Raw genomic sequence first — 27,160 nt, 5'->3', positions numbered from 1 at the left:
ATTGAATGGCTGGGGATTTCCTCAGAATCTTGGTACTACATACCCATCTTGTTGAGAACCCTAAATTGTGAAGTAAATCAAACATAAAGTTTTCACCAAGGACAATTAAGAAGGAAGAACAAAAGCTTAGGTTGGGCTTCAACATAAAGACAGCCAAGTACTAGATACTAGTCAGGGGCATGATATACTCAGCTGTCTAGACCTTGGCCATCTCTGGAGGAGAGACTCAGGTTGGTGGGGAGTCTCCTGCATTGTCTTTCTCAGAGTGACTTGGGCTAGCAGCATTGGGTCCAGGCAATGATTAGAGTCTTGACATCAAAAACCACGGAAGATAATCAACCAGAGCACCATGAGCATAAGCCTTTGTTTGAGTGGTACAGTATGAGAAGACTCTGAAGGTATCTCTCTTCTCTTGGAGAAGAAGAGTAGTATTTCTATAGAGCTTTAATAGAAGAGTCTACTGAAGCACAGCTAGTTTGGGGAATAGTTGGTCAGAGATGGTTCTCAGAGGGGGAGTTAGTCTTGTGGTTTAGCAGCCATTGATGGGGCAGTTCAAGTTTATCAAAAGGGATGGAAGAGGCAGTGAAAATGTTTTAGTGTTTCAGGATCTTTTTATACAAGAGTGCTTGCTATATTGACAAAAGAAGTCACTCTAGTGTGATGGGGGAGGAGTGGGTAAAAGGGGATGAATCTTTCAAGAGGCCTTCTACTCAGCAGTTATTTTCTTTACAGAAGCAGGGGAAGTTGTTGCTTCTTTCTCGCCGATGCCTTACTCCCATCTCAACCCTACTTGTCCCACAATCCACCAAAAAAGCAGGGGAGATGAAGTTATAGCTAAGCAGCAGTAGACAGCAGTATCATGCAAAGTTCCAATGAAGAATGGGTTGAATGTTTGCATCCCTCCAAAATTCATCTGTTGAAATCCTAACACCCACTGTGATGGTATTTGGGGTATGGCCTTTGGGTGATTAAGTTATGAGGGTGGAACCCTCATGGTGGGATTAGTCCTGTTGTTAGAAGAGACACAGAGAGTGAGTGAGGATACAAAGAGGAGGCATCTGCCCACTAGAATGGGAGCTCATCAGATCTGCCAGTTCCTTGATAGTGGGCCTCCCAGCTTCCGGAGCTATGAGAAATAAATGTATGGTGTTTCAGTTACTCAGTCTATGATAATTTGTTATAGCAGTCTGAGGTGGCTAAGGTACTGACATTGGACAGGAATTCAAGTTTCCAGAATTCCACAGTAATGGTCAGGAACAGAGAGAGCCTGAGCTCTTGCAGCCAGCTGACTGAACTCACACAGACTGATAATGCAGCTTCACTTTAAACACTGAAAAGGAGTCTCCACTGTTTGGCCTTACCATGGGGGTCATGTGAGAATTTGCTCATGTACTATGAGACACATCCAGACAGGAGTAGGCCTTGCTCAGGAACAAGCATGCGAAAGGGCCATTTATGGCTCCTGTGGCCTCTCCACTTGGAGTACAAGAATCTGAATACAGGTATCCCTTATGCCTGTCCAGTCCAGATACCTCTGCTTACTATGTCTAAACAGTCTCTTTAGCTGAGGACTGTATTATGTCGAAGAGAAATACTGAGAAGACCTGAACGCATATTATGGAATGAAGTGCATGCATTTAGTGAATAGGTGATGTAAGCATTAATGTGCATACCTAGAAATAACTACATGTGGTTTGGTTTTGATGTTAATTTGCCACCTTCCTTTGGTTTTGCTTCTTCTTTCTCTGGTTTTTCATTTTCTACTGATCTTCTCTGAGCATACCAGTCCTTGTCCCAAGCTGAGCCCTCCCAGACCAGCTGCCTCAGCCTGAGTTCCAAGCCAGGAAGATCTTCAGCCTGCTGGCAGCAGCTCAGCTGTCCTGAAACTTCGTCACCATCATCCTGGGAATCCTTCTCAAGTTTCTGCTGTGTTAGATCTCCAAATTCCTGAATCCCACATCTTCATCTTCCTTGTTCTAGTAACTTTAGGAGTAAGAGTGCAGAGGAGATGCATTTATTTTTAGTATTTTGCCTGAAAATATATAATTCCTTCCAATTGGATAGTTTGGCTAGGTATAGAGTTTAAGCTGACTCCATTCATTCAGAATTGTAGTCAGTTCTCCTGCATTGCATTCCTATTTCTGACCCTGTGGACACCACTTTTTTCCTCTTTGACAGCTTTTAAGATCTTTTCTCAATTCCAATTGTTCTGAATTTCCCAGTCATGTGCCTTTTTCTCAGTTTTCCCAATGATGAGCTTTCCATAGGATCTTTTGATCTGGAAACTCATGTCCTTCAGATTAGAGACTATTTATTGTGTTACTTCTGTTTGCTGTTCCTGCTAGATTTCCCATTAGCTATGTTTGGGCCTTTTGGAGTGATGAAAAAACACTTTTTTTTTGTTTTATGTTTTCTTTTCTTTCTTTTTTTTTGGCGGGGGGGGGGGAATTGTTGCACAAAGTAAACTTTATTTATAGCAAATCAGGAGATCGAGGAATAACTTCCAAAGCTGTGATGCTCCAAGCAAGGGCAAATGGGTTCCTATGATTTAGGAATGAACACTGAAATACAGGGGCCTTGTCATTGCATGTGGAGGTAGGGCAGAGGTGGTACATGTGCCTTAAGGAAACGTGTCTATACATCCATTGCGTGTTATGTAAATGAGGCTTATGATCCTCCTTGGGCAGAGATTTTAATATTCTAATGAGGTGAAGGTAACTGTGGGTCACTTCTGACTTCTGTGTATAAGTCTGCCTGACAAATTGTACGATCTTTGATACTTGAGCCTGGCCTGAAGGGGTCAATGGTTTAGTCTTTGGTTTGCCTGAAAAGGTTTTCAGGATGAGCAGTTGCACTTGACCTCAAACCCACACCACAAAAATTAGGACCTCACTCCATGTCTGTTGCTGACTCCACAACTTTTAATGCCCCTCCAAAACCTGCCTGCTTGTGTATGGTCCCTTGTGCTATCCACTGTATTTAAAAAATGTGTCTGGAGTTTCTAGCTTTTTTTTGCCCTTTTTTTTTCAAATTTATTTTGTATGATTTACACCCAAGTTAGTTAGCATATAGTACAACAATGATTTCAGGAGTAAATTCCTTAATTCCCCTTACCCATTTAGCCCATCCTCCCTCCCACAACCCCTCCAGCAACCCTCTGTTTGTTCTCCATATTTAAGAGTCTCTTATGTTTTGTCCCCCTCCCTGTTTTTATATTATTTTTGCTTCCCTTCCCTTATGTTCATCTGTTTTGTATCTTAAAGTCCTCATATAAGTGAAGTCACATGATATTTGTCTTTCTCTGACTGACTAATTTCACTTAGCATAATACCCTCTAGTTCCATGCATGTGGTTGCAAATGGCAAGATTTCATTCTTTTTGATTGTCAAGCAATATTCCATTATATATATATATATATATATATATATATATATATATATATATGTATATATATATATATATGTATATATGTATACACACACACACACACACACATACATACCACATCTTCTTTATCCATTCATCCATTGATGGACATTTGGGCTCTTTCCATACTTTGGCTATTGTTGATAGTGCAGCTATAAACATTGGGGTGCATGTGCCCCTTTGAAATGGCATACCTGTATCCCTTGGATAAATACCTAGTAGTGCAATTGCTGGGTCGTAGGGTAGTTCTATTTTTAATTTTTTGAGGAACCTCCATACTGTTTTCCAGAGTGGCTGCACCAGCTTGCATTCCCAGCAGCAGTGCAAAAAAGATCCTCTTTCTCTGCATCCTCGCCAACATCTGTAGTTGCCTGAGTTGTTCATATTAGCCATTCTGACAGGTGTGAGGTGGTATCTCAGTGTGGTTTTGATTTGTATTTCCCTGATGATGAGTGATGAGGAGCATTTTTTCATGTGTTGATGGGCCATCTGGATGTCTTCTTTGGAGAAGTGTCTATTCATGTCTTTTGCCCATTTCTTCACTGGATTATTTGTTTTTTGGGTGTTGAGTTTGATAAGTTCTCTATAGATTTTGGATACTAACCCTTTATCTGATGTCATTTGCAAATATCTTCTCCCATTCTGTCAGTTGCCTTTTAGTTTTGCTGATTGTTTCCTTCACCATGCAGAAGCTTTTTATTTTGGTGAGGTCCTAATAGTTCATTCTTGCTTTGGTTTCCCTTGCCTCCAGAGACATGTTGAGTAAGAAGTTGCTCTGACTAAGGTCAAAGAGGCTTTTGCCTGCTTTCTCCTCTAGGATTTTTATGCCTTCCTGTCTTATGTTTAGGTCTTTCATTCATTTTGAGTTTATTTTTGTGTATGGTATAAGAAAGTGGTCCAGGTTCATTTTTCTGCATGATGCTGTCCAGTTTTCCCAGCACCATTTGCTGAAGAGACTGTCTTTATTCCACTGGATATTCTTTCCTGCTTTGTCAAAGATTAGTTGGCCATACGTTTCTGGGTTCATTTCTCGGTTCTCTATTCTGTTCCATTGATCTGAGTGTCTGTTTTTGTGCCAGTACCATACTGTCTTGATGATTACAGCTTTGTAATACAGCTTGAAGTCCAGGATTGTGATGCCTCCAGCTTTGGTTTTCTTTTTCAAGATTGCTTTGGCTATTCGGGGTCTTTTCTGGTTCCATACAAATTTTAGGATTGTTTGTTCTAGCTCTGTGAATAATACTGATCTTATTTTGATAAGTATTGCATTGAATAGGTTTCTTTGGGTAGTAATGACATTTTAACAATATTTATTCTTTCTATCTATGAGCATGGAATATTTTTCCATTTTTTTGTTTTCTTCAATTTCTTTCATAAGATTTCTATAGTTTTCAGTGTATAGATTTTTCTCCTCTTTGGTTAGATTTATTCCTAGGCATTTTATGGGTTTTGGTGCAATTGTAAATGGGATCGATTCTTTGATTTCTCTTTCTGTTGCATCATTTTTGGTGTGTAGGGATGCAACCAATTTCCGTGCATTGATTTTTTTATCTGAGACTTTGCTGACTTCATGTATCAGTTCTAGCAGCTTTTTGGTGGAATCTTTTGAGTTTTCCATATAGAGTATCATGTCATCACGAAAAATGGAAGTTTGACCTTCTCCTGGCTGATTTGGATACCTTTTATTTCTTTGTGTTGTCTGATTGCTGAGACTAAGACTTCCAATACTAATGTTGAATAACTGGTGAGAGTGGACATCCCTCTCTTGTTCCTGACCTTGGGGGGAAAGCTCTGTTTTTCCCCATTGAGGATGATATTAGTGTTGGGTCATTCATATATGGCTTTTATGATTTTCAGGTATGATCCTTCTATCCCTAGTTTCTTGAGGGTTTTTATCAGGAAAGGGTGCTGTATTTTGTTAAATGCTTTCTCTGCATCTATTGAGAGGATCATGTGGTTCTTGTCCTTTCTTTTATTGATGGGACATATCACATTGATTGTTTTGCAGATATTGAACCAGCCCTGCATCCCAGGTATAAATCCCACTTGGTAGTGGTGAATAATTTTTTTAATGTATTGTTGGATTCGGTTGGCTAGTATCTTGTTGAGGATTTTTGTGTCCATGTTCATCAGGGAAATTGGTCTATAGTTCTCGTTTTTAGTGGGGTCTTTGGTTTTGGAAGCAAGGTAATGCTGGCTTCATAGAATGAGTTTGGAAGTTTCCCTTCCATTTCTATTTTTTGGAACAGGTTCAAGGCAATAGGTGTTAATTCTTCCTTAAATGTTTGGTAGAATTCCTCTGGAAAGCCATCTGGCTCTGGACTCTTGTTTTTTTGGGAGATTGTTGATTACTAATTCGATGTCTTTACTAATTCTGGGTCTGTTCAAATTTTCTATTTCTTCCTGTTTCAGTTTTGGTAGTTTATATGTTTCTAGGAGTTTGTCCATTTCTTCCAGATTGCCCATTTTATTGGTGTATAAACGCTTGCAATATTCTCTTACTATTGTTTTTATTTATGCTCTTTTGGTTGTGATCTCTCCTCTTTCATTTTTGATTTTATTTATTTAGGTCCTTTCCTTTTTCTTTCTGATCAAACTGGCTAGGAGTTTATCAATTTTGTTAATTCTTTCAAAGAACCAGCTTCTGGTTTCATTGATCTGTTCTATTGTGGTTTTGTTTTTGTTTTTTGGTTTCTTAGCATTGATTTCTGCTCTAATCTTTATTATTTTCTGTCTTTTGCTGGTTTTGGTTTTATTTGCTGTTCTTTTTCCAGCTCTTTACGGCGTAAGGTTAGGTTGTGTATCTGGGATGTTTCTTCCTTCTTTAGGAAGGCCTGGATTGCTATATACTTTCCTCTTATGACTGCCTTTGCTGCATCCCAGAGGTTTTAGGCTGTGATGTTATCATTTTTATTGGCTTCTATGTACTTTTTAATTTCCTCTTTAACTTCTTGGTTATCCCATTCATTCTTTAGTAGGATGGTCTTTAGTCTCCAAGTATTTGTTACCTTTCCACATTTTTTCTTGTGGTTGATTTTGAGTTTCATAGCATTGTGGTCTGAAAATATGCACTGTATGATCTCAATCTTTTTGTACGTTGAGGGCTGATTTGTGTCCCAGTATGTGATCTATTCTGGAGAACGTTCCTTGTTCACTGGAGAAGAATGTGTGTTCTGCTGCTTTAGGATGAAGTGTTCTGAATATATCTTTTAAGTCCATCCAGTCCAGTGTGTCAGAGTATCGTTTTCTTGTTGATTTTCTGTTTAGATGATGTGTCCATTGCTGTAAGTGGGGTGTTGAAGTCCCCTACTATTATGGTATTATTATCAATGAGTTTCTGTATATTTGTGATTAACTGATTTATATATTTGGCTGCTCTCACGTTTGAAGCATAAATGTTTACAATTGTTAGATCTTCTTAGTGGATAGGCCCCTTAATTATATAATTCCCTTCTTCATCTCTGGTTACAGTCTTTATTTTAAAATCTAGATTGTCATATAAGTATGGCCACTTTGGTTTTCTTTTGGTGACCATTAGCATGATAGATGGTTCTCCATCCCTTTGCTTTAAATCTGAAGGTGTCTTAGATCTAAAGTGGGTCTCTTGTAAACAGCATATAAATGGATCTTGTTTTCTTGTCCATTCTGTTACCCTATGTTTTTTGATTGCAGCATTTAGTCCATTGACATTTAGAGTGAGTACTGAAAGATATGAATTTATTGCCATTATGTTGCCTGTAGAGTTGGAGTTTCTGGTGGTGTCCTCTGGTCCTTTCTAGCCTTGGTTGCTTTTGGTCTTTATTTATTTGTTTATTTTCATCTTTTCTCCCCTCAGAGAGGGCTGAAAATTTCTTGCAGGGCTGGTTTAGTGGTCACAAAGTCCGTTAATTTTTGTTTGTCTGGGAAACTTTTAATCTCTCCTTCTATTTCAAATGACAGACTTGCCAGAAAAAGAATTCTTGGCTGCATATTTTTCCGATTCAGCACATTGAATATATCCTGACACTCCTTTCTGGCCTGCCAAGTTTCTGTGCATAGGTCTGCTGCAAACCTGATCTGTCTTCCCTTATAGGTTAAGGACTTTTTTTTCCCTTACTGATTTCATGATTCTTTTCTTGACTGAGTATTTTGTAAATTTGACTATGATATGCTTGTTGATGGTTGGTTTTTGTTGAATCTAATGGGAGGCCTCTGTGCTTCCTGGATTTTGATGTCTGTGTCTTTTCCCAGGTTAGGAAAGTTTTCTGCTATGATTTGCTCACATAGCCCTTCTACCCCTTTTTCTCTCTCTTCATTTTCTGGGCTCCCTGTGATTCTGATGTTGTTCCTTTTTAATGAGTCACTGATTTCTCTAATTCTTAAATCATGCTCTTTTGCTTTAGTCTCCCTCTTTTTTTCTTCTTCATTATTCTCCATAAGTTTGTCCTGTATCTCACTGATTTGCTGCTCTGCCTCATCCATCCTTCCTGCTGTGGCATCCATTTAAGATCGCAGCTCAGTTATAGCATTTTTTATTTCATCCTGACTAGTTTTTATATCTTCAGAAAGGGATTCTAATCTATTTTTGACTCCAGCTAGTATTCTTGTTATCGTGATTCTAATTTCTGGTTCAGACATCTTGCTTGTATCTGTGTTGATTAAGTCCCTGGCTGACATTTATTCCTGTTTTTTCTTTTGGGGTGAATTCCTTTGTTTCATCAATTTGAAGGAAGAAAAGGAATTAATAAGGTAAAAAATTAAAATTCAAAAATTAAAAACAACACACAAAAAATTAAATAAAGGATGATAGATCATAGATGTGTTTTGTTCTGGTTGTTGAAAGGAGCTTGATAGTTCAGAGAAAAAAGGGAAAGATAAGAAAAGAAAAAAAGGAAAATGTTTGAAAATTTGAAAAAATGAATACAATGAAATAGAATAAAATGGAATTATGGAAGTAAAAAAAATAGCATGTGAAAAGTTTAAAAAAGTTAAAAAATTAGTAGAAAAAATTTTTTAATAGAAGTGGAAAAAAATAATTTTTTTCTCTTTATGTATTCAAGTATAAGAAAAGAAAAAAAAATTGAATAGATGGGCCAGCAAACAGACTGAAGTACAATTGAAATTACATCAGTGTCCCCTGGAAGTTGAACTATGAAGCACTTTATAGTCCATAAACTAAGAAGGCAGAGAGAATTTTGTTGTTCCTGACATGCGAGGTTGGCCCAGTTGGGCAGGGCTTAGTGTAACGGCTCTGTTCTCCACTAGATGGCGCTGCTTAGCTTACTGGGGTGGGTTGTTGTGGTGCCTGTAGGTGCACATAAGCAGGAGGGGTGAAAATGGCATCACCCAGCTACCCAGTCTCTAGCATCAGAACTCTGTACTCTCCCCAACCAGCAATCTCACACTCCTCCTTTGTCTCCAGCTTCCATCCACTCCCTGCTTTTACACTGTCTGTGACCAAGCCATCAGGTTGCCCAATGGCACCTCCCTCCTGGGTTTTATCTCAAATGTGGCTGTGTTTCCCAACCCCTCACTTCTGAGGGACTGAGGCTTTGACCCATTCACACCTTCTGGGGGAGGGTCTCACCGAGCAATTGCCAGGTGCTGGCCCACCCCAAGGAACATTTGGGAGGCCATGGTGCTGCTGATGTCCAGAGACTGCAGCTGGGTGCCAACCTGTCCCAGAAAAAGTTCACGCAATCATGTGGCAGCAGCATTTCAAGGATTATGGAAAAATCACAGCACACATCTGGCATCAGTCTTCTCACTTAACGTCCTATTCCAGCACCAGCAACCAGTGGTTGTTCTCCAGGGTCTGCTGGGACCTTTGCCTGTGGGGTGGCCACACAGCCTCTACCAAATGGCCTCTCAGCAGTGGAACTGCCTCTTCCTTTGTGGCCCAAGGACTCCAGGGACCTTACTCTCTGCTCCTGGGGATTTGCCCTTCTCACCAAAGCACCACCAGGTATTGAGCTGCGGAGTTTCAGACTCTGTGCTCCCCCTGTTTATAGAGTCTTAATGGAAGTTAAGCCTTCTCCTTTCTCTGTTCTCCCTTTTTTGTTCAGTCCCTTGCATGCTCTTTCTTTTCTCTCCAGCTGCTTTTGGGTGAGGGTGGGGGGATGCTTTTCATACTCTCCCTCTTGTCTCCATCCTCTCTCTGCAAGCAAAAACAACTCCCTGCCCTCTGTGGCTTCTCTCTCCCCCAGTTCCCCTCTCAGCACCCTGTACCTGCTGAGTTCTCTGGTTCAGGTTGTGCAGATTGTTGTGTTAATCATCAAATCAGTTTTCTAGGTGTGCAGGATGGTTTAAGTGTTGATCTGGCTGTGTTTCAGGTATGAGAGACTTAAAAAAAAATCTTCCATGCTGTTCCGCCATCTTGGCCCCTCTTTTTTGATTTTTTTTTTATTGTATATCTTCTATTTTCTTTTTATTATTTCTTGGAAGTTTCTTCAACTTAATCTCCTAGTTTTTCTATTGAGTTTTCTTTCAGTCATCTTCTTTTGAATTTTCAAGATTCTTTCTTGTTCTTTGGGTATACATAGTTTATAGCATCCTATTATTTTATGAATGATATATTTATATATACTTACCGTTCTAAGGAGAGAGGAATTATAGTTTTGGGTTTTTGTGTTTGTTTTGCCTGTTCTAGCATGATTCCCTCTGTTCCCGTTGTTAGTGCTGTGTAGTAAAATCCCCCTCCCCCCAAATCTTAGTGGTTTATCATAGCACATTAATTTTGCTCATGAGTCTTCAGTTTGAGCAGAACTTAACAGGCACAGCTCATCTTTGGCCCATCCTATGTCAGCTAGGGCTGGAATAGTCTAAAGGGCTGGAATAGTCTAGGGCTGGAATAGTCTAGGGCTGGAATAGTCACATGTCAGTTGTCTTGGTTGGGAAGATTCAAACAGTGGGGGCATCTTTTTCTAGCAACATGCATACCTTCCAGCGGGGAAACTTAAGGAATATCAGAGTTCTGTGTGATGATTCAGGGTTCCTAAGTCTCTCCGTAGAGAGTAAGAGCTGACTGGAAGCTCCATCCTTTTTAGTACCTAGTCTCAAAAGTCACATAGTGTCATTTCCCCTCTATCTGTTGCAGTGCTGTCCAGTTTAAATGTCATGTGAGTCACATGTTTGATTTTAGGCTTTCTTTAGTAGCCGCATTTCAAAATTAAAAAGAAACAGGTGAAATCAATTTAAGATCTTTATTTAACATAACATATTAAAGGATCATTGTAATATGTAACCAATATGAAAATATTAATAAGATTTTTGACATTTTGTTTTCATACTGTCTTTGAAATTGAGTTTATATGTTATGCTTACAACACATCACAATTTAGATGCCAATTTTTTTTATACCAGATGTTGCCATTTTAATACTTTAAGTGTGAAATACAGTCTTATCAAAACAAATCAGTGGAAAATATTTTATACTGGTTAGGCTTTTAAAATTTAATTGTTTAGAATTGAATTATTATTTCAGTTCTTCAGTTGCAATAGCCACATGAAGTGCTCAATAGCTACATGTGCCTATTGGCTACTGGCTCCCATTCTGGACAGTGCAACTCTGTTAGTTGCACTAACAGAGATTCAACATAACACCCAGATTCAACATAAACCTACCTTTCAATGAAAGAAGGGATAAAGGTTTTTTTTTGTTTAAATTTTTTTTTTACATTTTTTTTGAGAGAGAGAGAGAGAGAGAGAGAGAGAGAGCGAGCACAAGTGGGGGAGGGGCAGAGAGAGAGGGAGACATAGAATCCAAAGCAGGCTCCAGGCTCTGAGCTGTCAGCACAGAGCCCGACATGGGGCTTGAATCCACAAACCGTGAGATCATGACCTGAGCCGAAGTCGGACACTTAACTGACTGAGCCACCCAAGCACCCAAAACTTTTAAAAAAATATTTGTTTATTTTTTGAAAGAAAGAGAGACATAGCTTGAGCGGGGAAGAGAGAGAGATAGAGGGAGACACAGAATCCCAAACGGGTTCCAGGCTCTGAGCTGTCAGCGCAGAGCCCGATGCGGGGCTTGAACTCACAAACCAAGAGATCATGACCTAAGCTGAAGTTGGTCGCTCAACTGACTGAGCCACCTAGGTGCCCCAAGAAGGGGTAAAGTTTTAAAGAAAATGTGGAAGCAGAAATATCGTGGTTATTTTTGGAAAATACAGTCGGCCTTACCTTCCAAGTTTTTCTTAGTTTATTTGCTTTGGTTTTTGTGTTTCGTGAAGACTTTCCTATAATGCTTACTTACTAAAACTGAAGCTTTCAGAGGCACATGGCAAGCTCTGTGTGGGGGGCAAGGCTTATCTATTGGTAGACTTCAATGAATGGTGATCTATGGGGCCAGGTCATCTTACTGGGGATGCATCATAGGTCAAGACCTGTTGTCTGTCTCTGGTAGGTTAGATTCTTCAGAGAAGAATCAATCTTCTTAAGGTATATAACCCTGGGTGTCAGTATTCTGGAGGCAGTGGAGGAAGCAGGAGTGGTGTTAATGTTCACCTAATGCCATCATTTCAGTAAAGCATCTCACCTCTACTCTCTCTTTTTCTTGGTTTCTCTATCAGAGCTACTCTGATCTAATTATATACACTTCCCAGGGCTTGCTGGGTTGGGAAGGAGTAGTGTCTGGCTGCCACAAGTAGGGTTGGGAGCAACCACTTGTTGTCTTCCAGCTCCATCCCCCCCCCCCCCCCGCCCTGCCCCGGCCTCCTGAGGAAAGTTTACTGAGCTTCTCATGCTCCTCTACTGTGAAGCAATCCCATGTCAGGGGCATTGTCTGTACATGCTGTACGTTTCATATTTTTCCATTCTGCTAAGCCAGTTTTCATTCATGCCTCCACTTTCCATCTCCACGGTATTTGGAGATATCCATTGTGTGCTGTCTTCTCCTTTCCTGTTTTCTTTGTCCTTTGTATGTTCCTTTGCATATTATTTTAGCAAGGTTTTATCAGGAAGCAGAGATTGACTTAAGGAAGGAAAGCCCCCATGTCCTGACATGAAAGTGCCACCAGAATCAATGTCTGGGCTGGTTGCTGCCTTAGAACTTTGAGCTGTTGGGCTCAATAATGGTGGCATTTTTAAAATTAAAATTTATCATGTAATTTAATTATAAAATACAGTCAATATAATGACCAGGCAATAAATACTAGCTACTGAGCAGCTAGTAGATACCACACATTGTCATGGGGATGCAGTGGTAAACAGGACGGAAAAGGCACGTGGTTCAGTGCCTCTCAAGCTGCTATGTATGCACGTTATCTGGGGAGTTTGTTAAAAATGGCAATTCTGTTTCAGTAGATCTGGGGAAAGCCTGAGATTCTGCCAATAGATAAGCCTTATCCCCACATGCAGAGCTTCCAACTGACTTCTGAGCACTTCACTTTTTATGTGAACAGATAGTAGAAGAAAGCCTCTAATGTGAAAGGTGTTTAATTTCACTATAAACCTTGCTTAGGAGTAACATGCTCTGCCTGTGTGTGCTCTTATGGTATTTTTGTTTGGCCAGAAGTTGGCTAATAGCCATTTATAGGTTTCTACATCTGTTGTGTTCATAGGTTCCTAGAACCTCAGGGTTAAGGAGGGACCAAAGATGTGATGCAGTCTAAAGTCCCATTTGTAACACTTATATTCTTATTGTGGTGTCCCTGTGGGTTAAGCATCAGCTCCTGAGGTGACTGGATCATATCTTCTTCATATTGGTGCCAAAGGCAGGGTTGGAGTGTGGTGGGAGATTGGCATGCCAACTAACTGTGGCCCATCCACATGTGGGCACAGGTTTGACCATCTATCTTTCTCAGTAGCTTCAGTGTCCCTCCAAACACCTGTTGCTAAGATCAAGGCTGGGAGAAACCCAGGGACAAAACTCATGTAATATGCTTTTCATAGCACTTGGCCCATGGTAAATATCTAATAATAGTAGCTTATGTTTTTGCATGTATTTTGCCCACTGGACCTTTGATACTTAAAATATTGTCCAAGTACTAGAAGTATCAACATTGCCTGGAAGGTTGTTAGAGTCTCAGACTCAGCCAAGATCTACTGGAAGAGAATTTGTAATTTTAGCAAGATCCCCAGGTGATGTGCATGCACATGTCAGTTTGGGAAGCACTTGGTTATATGCTTCAGCACTTTGGTGGTGCCATGCAGTGTTCGGCACATGCTGTTTGTTTAACAAGTACTAGCTGACTGACTGATCTTTAGCAAGCCAGCCTGCAGCACGAATAGAGGGTCTCTCTGTGAGGAGCTCCAAAACAATTCCAGGATGGGAAGTGGAGATGGGAAAGAAGTCCTTGCTTTGTGCCTGGGAGCTTTAACCTCTTTGGAAGCGCCAGTAGCAACAGCTCATGTTCCCCTCAAGATTCATTTTAGGATTTTCCAGACCAAAACTGACCTTTGAGATCTCCCCCATTTCTAAAGCAATCTTGGGAACTTGACGCCTTCCCAGACCCCTCCAGCTTTCAGGTCACTTGGACATGAGAACGGGTTTTGTGCCTGCTTGGATGCCTGGGCCCTGGAGCCTGTGGTGCAAGAGGCTGCCCTAGAACTGGAGTGTGGGGCATGGCTCTTCCCCAAACATGACCCCCACTCTGTCTGTGTTTCCCCTGACCAAACAGAGGGGCGGTGTCTCAAAAGCATGGAGAATCCAGCATCCTGCTGCCAGCCATGCTGATTTATTGTAAGAATCCCTGGATTTCAGATTGGCTAACTTGAAGATAGTCTTTTATTAACAAAATTTTATAAATAATTGAAGAAGACTCTGAATAGTGGTAGAGTGGTATTTTACTTACTTAGTAATATATCAACTGAAAAATATAAAATTAAAACATGCCTTCAACAGAGCCATCAGATTGAACATCAGTGGCCATTATCTAGGATTGCATTCAGAGGGTACAGATGGTTGGGCCAAAGCTTTCCTCACCCCAGAACATACCTTGGAATAATTAAAATCACTGGGGTCCTGATACAGATTTACTTTGTTTAATGTTTGTTTACTTTTGAGAGAGACCGAGAGAGACAGAGTGAGAGTGGGGGAAGGGCAGAGAGAGAGGAAGACACAGAATCCGAAGCAGGCTCCGGACTCTGAGCTGTCAGCACAGAGCCTGACACAAGGCTTGAACTCACGAGATGAGGGATCATGACCTGGGCCAAAGTCGGCCGCTCAACTGACTGAGCCACCCAGGTGCCCCAGATTTATTTTGTTTAAAATAACAACTTTCATTAAACAGGACTTGAAAAATGTAGACACCTTCAAAGAAGAAAGAAAAATTACGAAAACCCATCACTCAGAGATGATCACTGGTAACATTTTTGGTATATTTCCCTCTGGGCTTTATGCATTTATATATTGTTATGTAAAGTTTGAGATTATTCTATATAGAAAACTGTATCTTTTCATTCAGCTAACATTATATCATATTTCCACATCCCACTAAACATTCTTCGAAAGCACCATTTTGCTTTACACATAATATTGTATTACATGGATGTACCTTTGTTTGTTTTTAGCGATTCCTCTTTTGCTGATCATTTAGGCTATTTTCAGGTTTTTGCTGTTACTGGTAATGCAACTTCTCCTGGAACTTGTCTTAGGAAACAGTCGGAAATTCACTTATTACCGGATCAAGTCAGGATTAAGTTTAAGATTCTTGCTATATACTTGTCAAACTAGTATCTGGATTAAGGTTCCATTTTTCTATGGAACTAGGTTTTTGAAGAACGCAGTGTCAGAAACCCCAGCTCCAATCAGTTGAGTGTTCTTCTTAGCTTAACTTAGTGGAAGGGAAGTGGCACACATGGCTGAGCTTGAGGAAGATTTCAGAACAGAGGAGGGGAGTGAAAAAGAGTTAGAAGTGATGGCTAGGGGTTCCCTTAGCCGGTATCTGATGTCTTAGGTAAGGACAGATGTATTACCACACATTTCCTGTTACTGGATTCCTGTGTCCATCTTTGTCCCTACCAGCTGCTCTCTCCTGAGTCCCGTACCCTCTCCATCCCACCTCTTTTCTCTACCAGCTGCTTTGCTCTTCCATGAACTGTTTAGACCCTGAGAACTTCAGAGAATCTGGTTGCTACTCCTAAATTGCACCGGGCTGAAGCTGGGGTCCAGGTATTCCATCAGAGCCGGCAGACTACATTCATTGTTGTAGTAGGATAAGCTAGGCAATGCTGTAGTAACAAACAGCAGCAAAATCTTAGTGCTTTTACATAGTCAAGTGTATCACTCACTCATCCAGTGGGGCGGGGCTCCATGATCCAGCCTGCTTGAATTTCGCAGCACCTTGATCCTGAGACATGATTTCGGGATGGCCAAGGCAGGTGATGGATGTACAGAAAACTGAGCATTGTCTCCTAATGCTTAAGCACGGAAGTGACATACAGTTACGACCTTTGGGTCAAAACTAAGCACATTACCTTACCTAATTGCCTGGGGTCAGGAAAATGCGATCATCTATACGCCCCGGAAGGAAACATAACCGGAAATAATGGTAAGGATTATGATGTCTACCTGAATTACCAAAAAAAAAAAAAAAAAAAAAAAAAATCCTTAAAATATACTCCAAACACAGTAATTAGAGAAAAATATCATTATTAAATACGTGCAAGCAGCACCAATAAATAGTGACTTAGGAGAGCATCCATTATAGGCTTTATATTTCAAGCAGAATTTGTGGTTTTGCAAGTATGTGAAGCTGTAGCCTCATGGGAAAATAACTCCATCAAATTCATCTGGGTGTCGTGACGGAGCTCAAGGTACCCCAGGAATCTACCTGTGTTTCCCAATACTTGAAGGGAGGAGGGTGTTATGATTTAGCTAATCATGAAGGGATGGCAAGTAGGTTTCCACTTGTGTGCCACAGCCACTTAGTTGGTAGTAAACTGGAACTCAACACCATGTTGAGCAAGACTCTAAGGAAGCATCCAGGCTCAGTGGGGGACAGTGCAGTGATTCATTCATTCAACAGATACTGACAAAGCACATACGATGCAGTAGGCACTGTACCAAGTGCTGATGCTTGCAGCTCACGTGGAACTCATATTATCAATATCATTTAGTGATGTCTATCAGGGGATACTCGCCTGTGTGCCTGTGTGCCTGTGCAGGTAGGCATGCGTGGGTGCGGTGGGCACGGGAGTGGGGGCACATTAGTTTCTATTTCCGTCTCTGACCTAATGTGACTGTTTAATTAGTGCCAGATTAATTCAAGCAATAGAAATAATTGCTAACTGGCTATCTTTCACATGCACTCTCATAAGAAGGATGTAGGTTTTGAATTGTTTTCCCCTCTAGTCTCGATGAGTCCTGCAGTACTTACCATATGAGTCATCCCCAGAACTTGTGTTTTCAAGGAAACTAAAGGTGTTATTGGGGTACCATCTCCTCCTTTGTTTCTCTTCCCCTAGCTCATTCCTCTGACTGCTGTAAGACTTTGCTTATTCTTTAAATTTTTTTTTCAACATTTATTTATTTTTGGGACAGAGCATGAACGGGGGAGGGGCAGAGAGAGAGGGAGACACAGAATCGGAAACAGGCTCCAGGCTCTGAGCCATCAGCCCAGAGCCTGACGCGGGGCTCGAACTCACGGGCCGCGAGATCGTGACCTGGCTGAAGTCGGACGCTTAACCGACTGCGCCACCCAGGCGCCCCAGACTTTGCTTATTCTTATTAGGTCCCAGATTTTTCCTCCTATACACCAAATTCTCTATCTTCTTAAAAAGCTTAAACTAGTAAATGGGAATGCTATTAATTCCCCTCCTCCCGTTCCTCTATATCTTTTTAAGTCCACCCAGGACGGAGCAGGAGGAATGCCACTTTTCCTTTTTAATTGCTTCATCAGAAGTGCTATAAAGAGGGGCACCTCGGTGGCTCAGTACGTTCAGTGTCCGACTCGGCTCAGGTCATGGTCTCACGGTTCATGAGTTGAGCCCCATGTCAAGCTCTGTGCTAACAGCTCAGAGCTTGGAGCCTGCTTTGGATTCTGGGTCTCCCTCTCTCTCTGCCCCTCTGCTCACACTCTGTCTCTCTCTCATAAATAAACATTAAAAAAAAAATTGGAAAAAAAAAAAAAAAGAAGTGTTATAAAGACCAGCAGGATCCCTAACTGAGGCTCATTCTTGGCCAGGGCTCTGGGATGGCTTCTCCATAGAATCTGTACCATGAAACTCAAGTGAAATGGTAAATGACACAAAGAGAGCCTCAGCAGGACCAGCTCAGTCACTTCACTGGTCTCTTGTCACCCTTTGTTCTCATCAGCATGCTTCTCTTGGCTCCTCCAACCTCTCTCATCCCTGAGAGCCCAGCACGGGCTGGGGACCTCCTCATGGTTTGCTGTGGGCAGCAAGTCAAGCACGGAGTGGTAGCAGGCTGTGTCATGACATCGGGCTATCGCCAAAATTAAAAAAGAATGAATAGAAAGGAATTTACTTCTAAAGAAAAACAGGAGATATGTTGTTCCACATTTTTCTTCTTCACTATCTCTATGTCTGTATAAAAAATATGATAAACGTAGGAACAGGTTTTCCCAAATATTTTCTCTGTTAGGATCCACTGAATATTTAGTACTCATGATTATAATGATATATAAAACAGATAGGAACTGAGGCCTATCTGGTAGCAGACATTTCAGACCCATTATGAGAAACATTTTGAAGCTGTTTCATTGGTGTAGGGATCCTTTTGGTCTCTGAGGATTCATTTTCTGAGTCTGGTTGCATATGGAAGGAAAAGTCATTCTAACAAGAAAAACCTCGGTAATAATGGGACCACTTATGAAGTCAGTCTCCACTCAGACACCCTTCCCTGTTTAACCCTGGAGTTTAACCCTGCCCATTGGGTCAATATATTTAACATTTTTGGCTTTCAGTCCTTCTCTAATTTCAGGGTATGGGAAACATTTGACAACACAAAATCAAATAAAATATAAACAGACTGCAAAATGAAATTGGAAATCTTGCAGAAGATCCAAGTTTTCCTGAAGTTGGTAGTGATACGGAGGACTCCTCTAGTCCTCAAAGTCCCAAAGCCTTTGGCAATGGACATCAGACATAGCTGAATTAATTAAAAATTGAAGAAGAGACAATTGAAATGGATGATGACAATATAGGTCTTTGAAAAGAGGATTACATGAACCCTAAGAACACTGATGTAATACCTGAGTACTTAGAAAATGATCTGCTTTATACTCTTAATTCATGCCAAAAATGAAGTGAAAAACATCAAGTATGTAGGAACTTCAGAATTCTTTAGTCCATCACCTTAGAGATGAGAAGCCAGAGAGGTGAAGGAGGGCAAAGGCCCACTACAGGTGATGAGCAGGCCAAACTTGGACCCGCCTACTTCACCAGTTCTTCCAGTCACTCCCGCGAGAGTTTGACTCCCCACGTCCCACCCATGAGCAAATCCAATTGGCCCCTCTTCCAAATGGTCCCAGAATAATCCGACAGCTCCTTGGCATCCCCTTGCCCCCAGCTCCCCTTTCCCTCCCACGGATTGTTGCAATAGCTCTCTCGCTGGGCTGCCCCTCTCACCTCTTCCCAGCCTTATCCCTCCTCTCTCAAACCTTCCAGAGGCTTCTCTTCCCCATCAGGATAAAATCCCAAAGCCTCCCTGAGATTGTCAGGCCCAGCCAAGTCTTGCTCCTGGTACCTCTCCTCCTGCACTGTGCTCCCAGGACTCCTGGGAGTTCTTCAAATCCCTATGAAAGCCCTCTGCTCCAGGACTTTTTTTTTTTTTAATTAAAAAAATTATTTATTTATTTTTTAGAGAGAGAGAGAAAGAATGAGTGGGGGAGCAGCGGGGCGGGGGGGGGGGGGGAGACACAGAATCCCAAGCAGCCTCCAGGTTCTGAGCTGTCAGCACCGAGTGCTGATGCGGGGCTCAAGATCATGACCTGAGCTGACGTCAGAGCTGAAGCTTAACCAACTGAGCCACCCAGGCGCCCCTCCCTGCTCCAGGTTTTACTCCCTCCTGCTGCCTGGAAGGCTGTCCCAGAGATATTCCCTTTCCGTTCCTTTCGCACATCCCAAGAACCTATTTAAAAGAGCACTTCACCTTATCATCCCTTCCTACTAAAATTTTTCTTAATAAGAAAAATGATCAAGACCTGGCCTATATATTTATATGTTTATTATCTGCCTTTCCACATCAGATTAGAAGTTCTGTATTCATTGTGGGTTTTCAGTTATTCATCAGGCACTTGTATCACTTTTGTTTGTTGGCAAGTACAATTAGAAAACTAATGCCATTAACAAATGCTAAATAATTCTTTTTTTTAAAGTTTATTTATTTTGAGAGAGAGAGAGAGAGAGAGAGAGAGAGAGAGAGAGAGAGAAAGAGAGAATAATCAGGGGAGGGGCAGAAAGAGAGGGAGAGAAAGGGAATCCCAAGCAGGCTCCGCACTGCCAGTGCAGACAGAGCCTAACAACAACTCTAACCCATGAAACAGGAGATCATGACCTGAGCTGAAACTACGAGTCAGAAGCCTAACTGACTGAGCCACCAAGGTGCCCCTAAAGAAGTAATTCTTGAACAAACAAATAAATAGCATGAATGAGAAAATGAATAATTTAAATGATCTATATTGGGGCGTCCGGTAAGGAAACTGTTTTAAAAGTCCGAATGTTTTGCCACGTTGCTTTTCCCCAACAGGATTTTGTCCTGCGGTGATTTATGTGTCCCAAGCATCACTCCTGTGTTCTTCATCAAGGTGGAGCCTCCCGAGGAGAACCAAAGGCCGTCCAGGCCCCACTTCTCATTCTGTCTCAGTGATTCGACTGGGGGCAAAGACAGTCACAGCTTCCAGATGACAGGCTTGCGAGGGCACTGGGAGTCTTGCTCAGCCAAGGCCATTGGGGGTGGGAAGAAATTTCTTATGTGGATGAAGGACTCCCCCCCCCCCCAAATTTAGAATTTAGGCAACTCTCTCTTGGTCAGAGATTACTTATGCAGTTTCTGGGCGTTTGGCCCTTCATTTGTATTCCCGTGTTTTGGCCAGAAGGAAGGAGGGAAACTCCCCTGAGGTTGTCAGTAGTGAGAAAAGAGGTTGAAATTGCTGGTCGAAATCCACTCTCTTGGATTTTTTTTTCCTGATGGGCGTGGGGTTGGAGGTATGCTGGGGGATCGGGGCAGGAGAGGGGCTCTGTCATGTAAAGGTACATGTGCTGTTTGGGAGCATTAGTTTTGAAAGTTCGGGAAACATTTAAGGACAATGTGGGTTTTTTTAAAAAAAGTATTATTACCAGCACCGGAGAAGAGATATTTGGGGGACACGTGGGGTGAGGTGATGGGGAACACAGCATAGAGTAAAAGTAGTCATTGCAGTTGGGGACAGTAGGGCAAACTCGGGGACGAGTGTGACTCTACACACCCAGGGAGGCCAGGAGGTAGCCCCCGGGCCAGCTGAACAGCTACATCCCCTGGGGCCACCGGGTGGCCCTCTTCTCAGCGGATGTCGATGCCTTATGGTGACCCGGTTGGCTTTTACCACCCTCGATTCTGGGTTACTCCCCTAAATCTCAGGGTCAGCAATACTTAGCTCCTTCTGGAGGCGACTGGTCTGACAAACTGGCACCTAGAAGAGCTTCAGAGCAGGAAGATTCTCTTGTAGCTACAGTCCCCTCCCCCTGACCACTTGGGAAAGTTTGGGGGGTCTACTGCCCTGGGCTTTGCCCTGTGAACCCTTGCCCATCCAGTTCCGCAGTGTGGAATTTCCCTCAGGCTGCACAGTGAAAGCGAGCCCGGCCCTCTCCGCGAACCTCGGTCCTGATAGTAAGATGAGTGAGCCTACTAACTTCCCCAGCCCCACAATGTGAGGACAGGGTAATGATGTCCAATTTTGCACACTTCAGATCCATTAGTAGCAATTACCTTTCTCGAGGTGTTTTGAGTTAGTTTTAACATAGCATTCTTACAGTTGGTGGATAATGACAGTAATAATGTGCACAACATTTTCAAGTCGCTGTTTTTAGCTACAATAACACCATTAGTAGGTCTATTTAACAGATGCATTTCATGCTAAAAGTTAAGGTTCTCATGATTCCTGTCCCTTCCCCCATGCAAACCTTCCCTGCTATTTTATTCGATGGAGATTTTTTACTTTAAAGTTTCAGAGCTATTTTTCCTATTCTGGGTCTTCCCGTTGAAATGAGACGGTTGTATGACTGGTTTGATCTAGAATTATTAATTGTTTAGGTGTTCTTATTTAGCTATTCTTTTCATGACATGCAAGCTGACCTAGAAATTCAAAGCTCACGAAAATGGAAATTGTATATATTTTCTAAAACTCAGTTGGGATGTCTACGAGAGATTATTGGGTTTTACATGATGTCTTTAAGGCAGATGGGCGTGTGTGTGTGTGTGTGTGTGTGTGTGTGTGTGTGTGTGTGTGGTGTGTGCATGCATGCGAGTGTGTGTGAATTTCCCTGTGATCCAGGAGATCTGTGTGTTTACTCCACCCCACTACCCCCCTCCTCCTGGAAGCCATCTCTGACCACCCCAGCCACCAGAGAGCTCTCCTCTTCTCAAGCCCTGCTTTTTTTTTTTAATGTTTATTTTCTATTATTGAGAGAGAGAGAAGGAGAGAGAGAGAGAGAGCCAGGGAGATGCAGAGAGGGAGACAGAGGATCTAAAGCAGGCTCTGTGGTAATAGCAGAGAGCCCAACACAGGGCTCAAACCCACAAGCTGTGAGATCATGACCTGAGCCGAAGTCAGACATTCAACCCACAGTGCCACCCAGGCACCCCCGAAGCCCTGCTTCTTTGTTGTCTGTAATCCCTTTTGTATACTCCTGACTGTCTGCTTCCATCCTTGCCTCTAGTTGTGTTGGTATTTAGTCTCCATTTTGTAGCCGGGTATCCCCGTGCCTGTATTACTTTCCTAGGACTGCCTTAACAAAGTAACATAAACTGGGTGGACTACAACAATAGACATTTATTCTGGAGGCTGACAGTCTGAGTTTGTTAAGTTGTTTATAGATTTTAGATACTAACCCCTTATCTGATGTGTCATTTGCCAATATCTTTTCCCATTCTGTCAGCTACCTTTTAGTTTTGCTGATTGTTTCCTTTGCTGTGCAGAAACTTTTTATCTTGATGAGGTCCCAATAGTTCATGTTTGCGTTTGTTTCCCTTGCCTTCAGTGACGTGTCTAGTAAGAAGTTGTTGCAGTTGAGGTCAAAGAGGTTGCTGCCTGTGTTCTCCTCTAGGATTTTGATGGTTTCCTGTTTCACATTGAGGTCTTTCATCCATTTTGAGTTTTTTCTTGTGTGTGTGTGCATGGTGTAAGAAGGTGGTCCAGTTACATCTTTTCTGCATGTTGCTGTCCAGTTTTCCCAACACCATTTGTTGAAGAGACTGTCTTTTTTCCATTGGATATTCTTTCCTGCTTTGTCGAAGATGAGTTGGCCGTATGTTTGTGGGTCCATTACTGGGTTTTCTATTCTGTTCCATTGAGCTATGTGTCTGTTTCTGTGCCAGTACCACACTGTCTTGGTGACTACAGCTTTGTAATATAGCTTGAAATCCAGAATCATGCCTCCACCTTTACTTTTCTTTTTCAAGATTGCTTTGGCTATTTGAGGTCTTTTGCAGTTCCATACAAGTTTTAAGATTGTTTATTTTAGTTCTGTGAAAAATGCTGGTGGTATTTTGGTAGGGATCATATTAAATGTGTAGATGGCTTTGGGTACTATAGATATTTTAACAATGTTTGTTCTTCCAATCCATAAGTATGGAATTTTTTTCCCCATTTCTTTGTGTTCTCTTGAATTTCTTTCATAAGTGTTCTATGGTTTTCATTGTCTCATATAAGTATGGCTACTCTGGCTTTCTTTTGTTGACCATTAGCATGATAGATGGTTCTCCCCTTACTTTCAATCTGAAGGTGTCTTTAGTTCTAAAGTGGGTCTCTCGTAAACAGCATATAGATGGATCTTGTTTTCTTGTCCATTCTGTTACCCTATGTCTTTTGATTGCAGCATTTAGTCCATTGACGTTTCGAGTGAGTACTGAAAGATATGAATTTATTGCCATTATTTTGCCTGTAGAGTTGGAGTTTCTGGTGGTGTCCTCTTGTCCTTTCTAGTCTTGGTTGCTTTTGGTCTTTATTTATTTATTTATTTTCATCTTTTCTCCCCTCAGAGAGGGCTGAAAATTTCTTGCAGGGCTGGTTTAGTGGTCACAAAGTCCATTAATTTTTGTTTGTCTGGGAAACTTTTAACCTCTCCTTCTATTTCAAATGACAGCCTTGCTGGAAAAAGAATTCTCAGCTGCATATTTTTCCAATTCAGCACATTGAATATATCTTGCCACTCCTTTCTGGCCTGCCAAGTTTTTGTGCATAGGTCTGCTGCAAACCTGATCTGTCTTCCCTTGTAGGTTAAGGACTTTTTTTTTCCCTTACTGATTTCATGATTCTTTTCTTGACTGAGTATTTTGTAAATTTGACTATGATATGCTTGTTGATGGTTGGTTTTTGTTGAATCTAATGGGAGGCCTCTGTGCTTCCTGGACCTGGGAAAGTTTTCTGCTATGATTTGCTCACATAGCCCTTCTACCCCTTTTCTCTCTCTTCATCTTCTGGGCCCCCTGTGATTCTGATGTTGTTCCTTTTTAATGAGTCACTGATTTCTCTAATTCTTAAATCATGCTCTTTTGCCTTAGTCTCCCTTTTTTTTTTCTCCTGCTCCATTTTTTTCTCCATAGGTTTGTCCTCTATATTGCTAATTCTTTGCTCTGCCTCACCCATCCTTGCCACTGTGGCATCCATTTGAGATTGCAGCTCAGTTATAGCATTTTTTAAATTTCATCATGGCTAGATTTTACTTCTTTTATCTCCACAGAAAGGGATTCTAATCTATTTTTGACTCCAGCCAGTATTCTTATTATCGTGATTCTAAATTCTGGTTCAGACATCTTGCTTGTATCTGTGTTGATTAAGTCCCTGGCTGTTGTTTCTTCCTGCTCTTTCTTTTGGGGTGGATTCTTTTTTTTTGTCATTTTGAAGGGAGAAAAGGAATTAATGAGGTAAAAAGAATTAAAAAATTAAAATTAAAAAAATAAAATTAAAAAATTAAAAACAACACACACACACGCACACAAATCAAATAAATGATGCTAGATCCTAGGTCTGGGGCCAGACAAGCCCCTTGAGAGGGGCTTCATAGATTAGAGAAAAAAGGGGAAAGAAAAAAAGGAAATCGTTTGAAAATTTGAAAAAATGAATACACTGAAATAGAATAAAATGAAATGATTAAAGTAAAGTAGAATTTGAAAAAAATTACACAAAAGTAAAAAACATGGTAGAAAAAAATTAAAGGAAAATATTTTTAATAAAAATTGAAAATAAAAATAACTTTTCTCTTTCTGTATTCAAGAAAAAGGAAAGAAATGAAAAATAGAAAAAAAAGAAAAAGAAAAAAAAGAGGAGAAAATTGAATAGATGGACCAGTGAACAGACTGAAATCTGATTGAAATTACTTCATTTTCCCCTAGAAGTCAAACTATGAAGCGCTTTATAGTCCATAAAGTAAGCAGGCAGAGAGACTTGTGTTCCTGAAGACCGAGGTTGGCCCAGTTGGGCGGGGCTTAGTGTAATGACTCCGTTCTCCACTAGATGGCGCCGATTAGCTTACTGGGGTGGATTGTTGGGGCGCTCGTTTGTGTGTGTATGTGTGTGCATGCACAGGAACGGTGACAATGGCGTCATCCAGCTACCTAGTCTCTAGTATCAGAACTCTGTTCTCTCTGATCAGCAGTCGCGCACCCGTCCTTTGTCTTTGGTTTCCGTCCACTCCCTACTTTTACACTGTCCGTGACCAAGCCCCAGGCAGCACCTCCCTCCCGAGTTTTGTCTCAGATGCGGCTGTTTTTCCCGACTTTTACTTCTGAAGGACTGCGGCTTTGACCTGTTCTGCCCCTCTGCGGGAGAATCTCACTGAGCAACGGTCGAATGTCGGCTGCACCCAGGAACGTTCGCAGGACTGTGCTGCTGCCGTCATCCAGAGACTGCAGCTGGGTGCCAGCCCGCCCCAGAGAAAGTTCACGCAGTCGTGTAGCAGCAGAATTTCAGGGATTATGGCAAATCACAACACGCATCTGGCACCAGGCTTCACCCCCAACGACCTTGTTCCAGCACCAGTGAATGTGGTTGTTCTCTGGGGTCTGCTGGGGTCGTTGCTTTGGTGGGAGCTATACAGCCTCTATCAGATGTTCTCCCAGCGGGGGAACCGCCTCTCCCCTGTGGTCTGAAGAACCCTGGACTTCACTCTGCTCCTGGGGATTCACCCTTCCCAGCAGAGCACCATCAGGTATTGTGCTGCAGAGTTTCAGACTCTGCACTCCTCGTTTATAGAGTCTTAATGGAATTTAAGCCCTCTACTTTCTCCATTCTCCCTTTTTAGTTCAGTCCCTGCAGCTGTTTCCACCTTTCCACTTTGTCTCCAGCAACTTTTGGCGGGGGGGGGGGTGCTCTTCCCATATTCTCCCCCCACCCCTTGCCCCGTCTCCATTCTCTCTCCGCATGCAAAAACGGCTCCCTTCCTTCCGCAGCTTCTCTCTCCCCCAGTTCGCCACTCTGCGCCACGTACCTGCTGAGTTCTGTGGTTCAGGTTGTGCAGATTGTTGTGTTAATCCTCCAATCAGTTTTCTAGGTGTGCAGGATGGTTTAGTGCTGGTGTGGCAGTATTTCATGGATGCGAGACACACACGAAAAGCTTCCGTGCTGTTCCACCATCTTGGCTCCTCCTAGTGTTCTATAGTTTTCAGAGCGGAGGTTGACAGTCTGAAGTCAAGGAGTTGGCAGGGCCATGCTCCCACTGAAGCTTCTAGGAGAAGATCCTTCCTTGCCTCTTCCAGCTTCTGGTGGTTCCAGGATCCCTTGTTTTATGGCAGCATAACTCCCATCTCTGCCTCTGTCTTCATGCATCTCCTCCTTGTGCTTCTGTATTTTCACACTGCATTCTTTTTATAAAGATACTAGTTAAATTGGATGAGAGCCCACCCTAATGGCAGCATCTGAACTTGATTTCATCTGTAAAGGCCCTATTTCCAAATAGGGTCACATCCACAGATAACAGGGACCAGGACTTCAACATATCTTTCTAGGGGACACAGCTTAACTCCCTCAAGGAAATTGTAACCTTCTTGAAGCCTAGAGTGTTTGATGTACCCCCTTAAGCAGTGTTTCCTAAAACCTTGAATAGGGAACAGGAATCCTTAGGTTCTTATTGAAATGAGGGTCTTATTGTCAAACGCATTAGAGAAACACTGTATCTATGTCCCTGACTTAAGATGCTGATTAGCATATTAAAGGCTCAGAGAAATCTTGCTATAAAGTATCTCGCTTAAATCATACTTATCTTCACTAGTTTTTTTGACCACAGGGACTTTTTCTGCTCCAAGTTGCCTCCGTTAACAGCAATGGAATATACTTTGGGAGAATATAGGCCCATTGAATGATACTTGTGCCATATGAATTGTCCCAAATGAGGTAAGCAGAATGATACGGCATTTAGTTGAGCAAAAAAAAATTTTTTTGGATAGCATGAAATGTGCCCTGTAGAATAGGAGCAGTTTTTAAAAGACTCAATTCTGAGTGCTACTTGAATTCAGCCCAGATTTGGATGGAATGGCTTGAAGCCCTCCCCATGCTCCGTCCACTCACCTGACCCCTGAATGCCATGTCTCCTCATTTGAAAATGGGGACAAGCATATACATATCTTAAAAATGCACTGTACATAATTACTATTTGAGCC

General features: G+C 41.8%; 1 protein-coding gene across 11 annotated transcripts in view; it reads left to right on the top strand.

The window, feature by feature from the left end:
* Window positions 1-27,160, top strand: part of RPS6KC1 (ribosomal protein S6 kinase C1) — a 347,664-nt gene that overhangs the window by 207,596 nt on the left and 112,908 nt on the right. For 2 of the 11 annotated variants that reach the window (XM_045048948.1, XM_045048949.1), the window contains exons 10-11: window positions 14,637-14,709; window positions 20,057-20,382. The exons of 2 other annotated variants lie outside the window; for them this stretch is intronic. In XM_045048948.1, coding sequence (XP_044904883.1) covers window positions 14,637-14,709; window positions 20,057-20,315 — 332 coding nt within the window. In that variant the 3' untranslated portion in view covers window positions 20,316-20,382. Of the gene's footprint in view, window positions 1-14,636; window positions 14,710-20,056; window positions 20,383-27,160 lie in introns of those variants that run through there. 7 more of the 11 variants (XM_023247762.2, XM_023247761.2, XM_023247764.2 and 4 more) reach the window with 6 other exon arrangements.

The sequence above is a fragment of the Felis catus genome, chromosome F1, assembly GCF_018350175.1.
Source record: "Felis catus isolate Fca126 chromosome F1, F.catus_Fca126_mat1.0, whole genome shotgun sequence".
Lineage (NCBI taxonomy): Eukaryota > Metazoa > Chordata > Mammalia > Carnivora > Felidae > Felis > Felis catus.
Note: the sequence above shows the minus strand (reverse complement) of the source record. Positions and strands in the feature narration are given on the sequence as shown.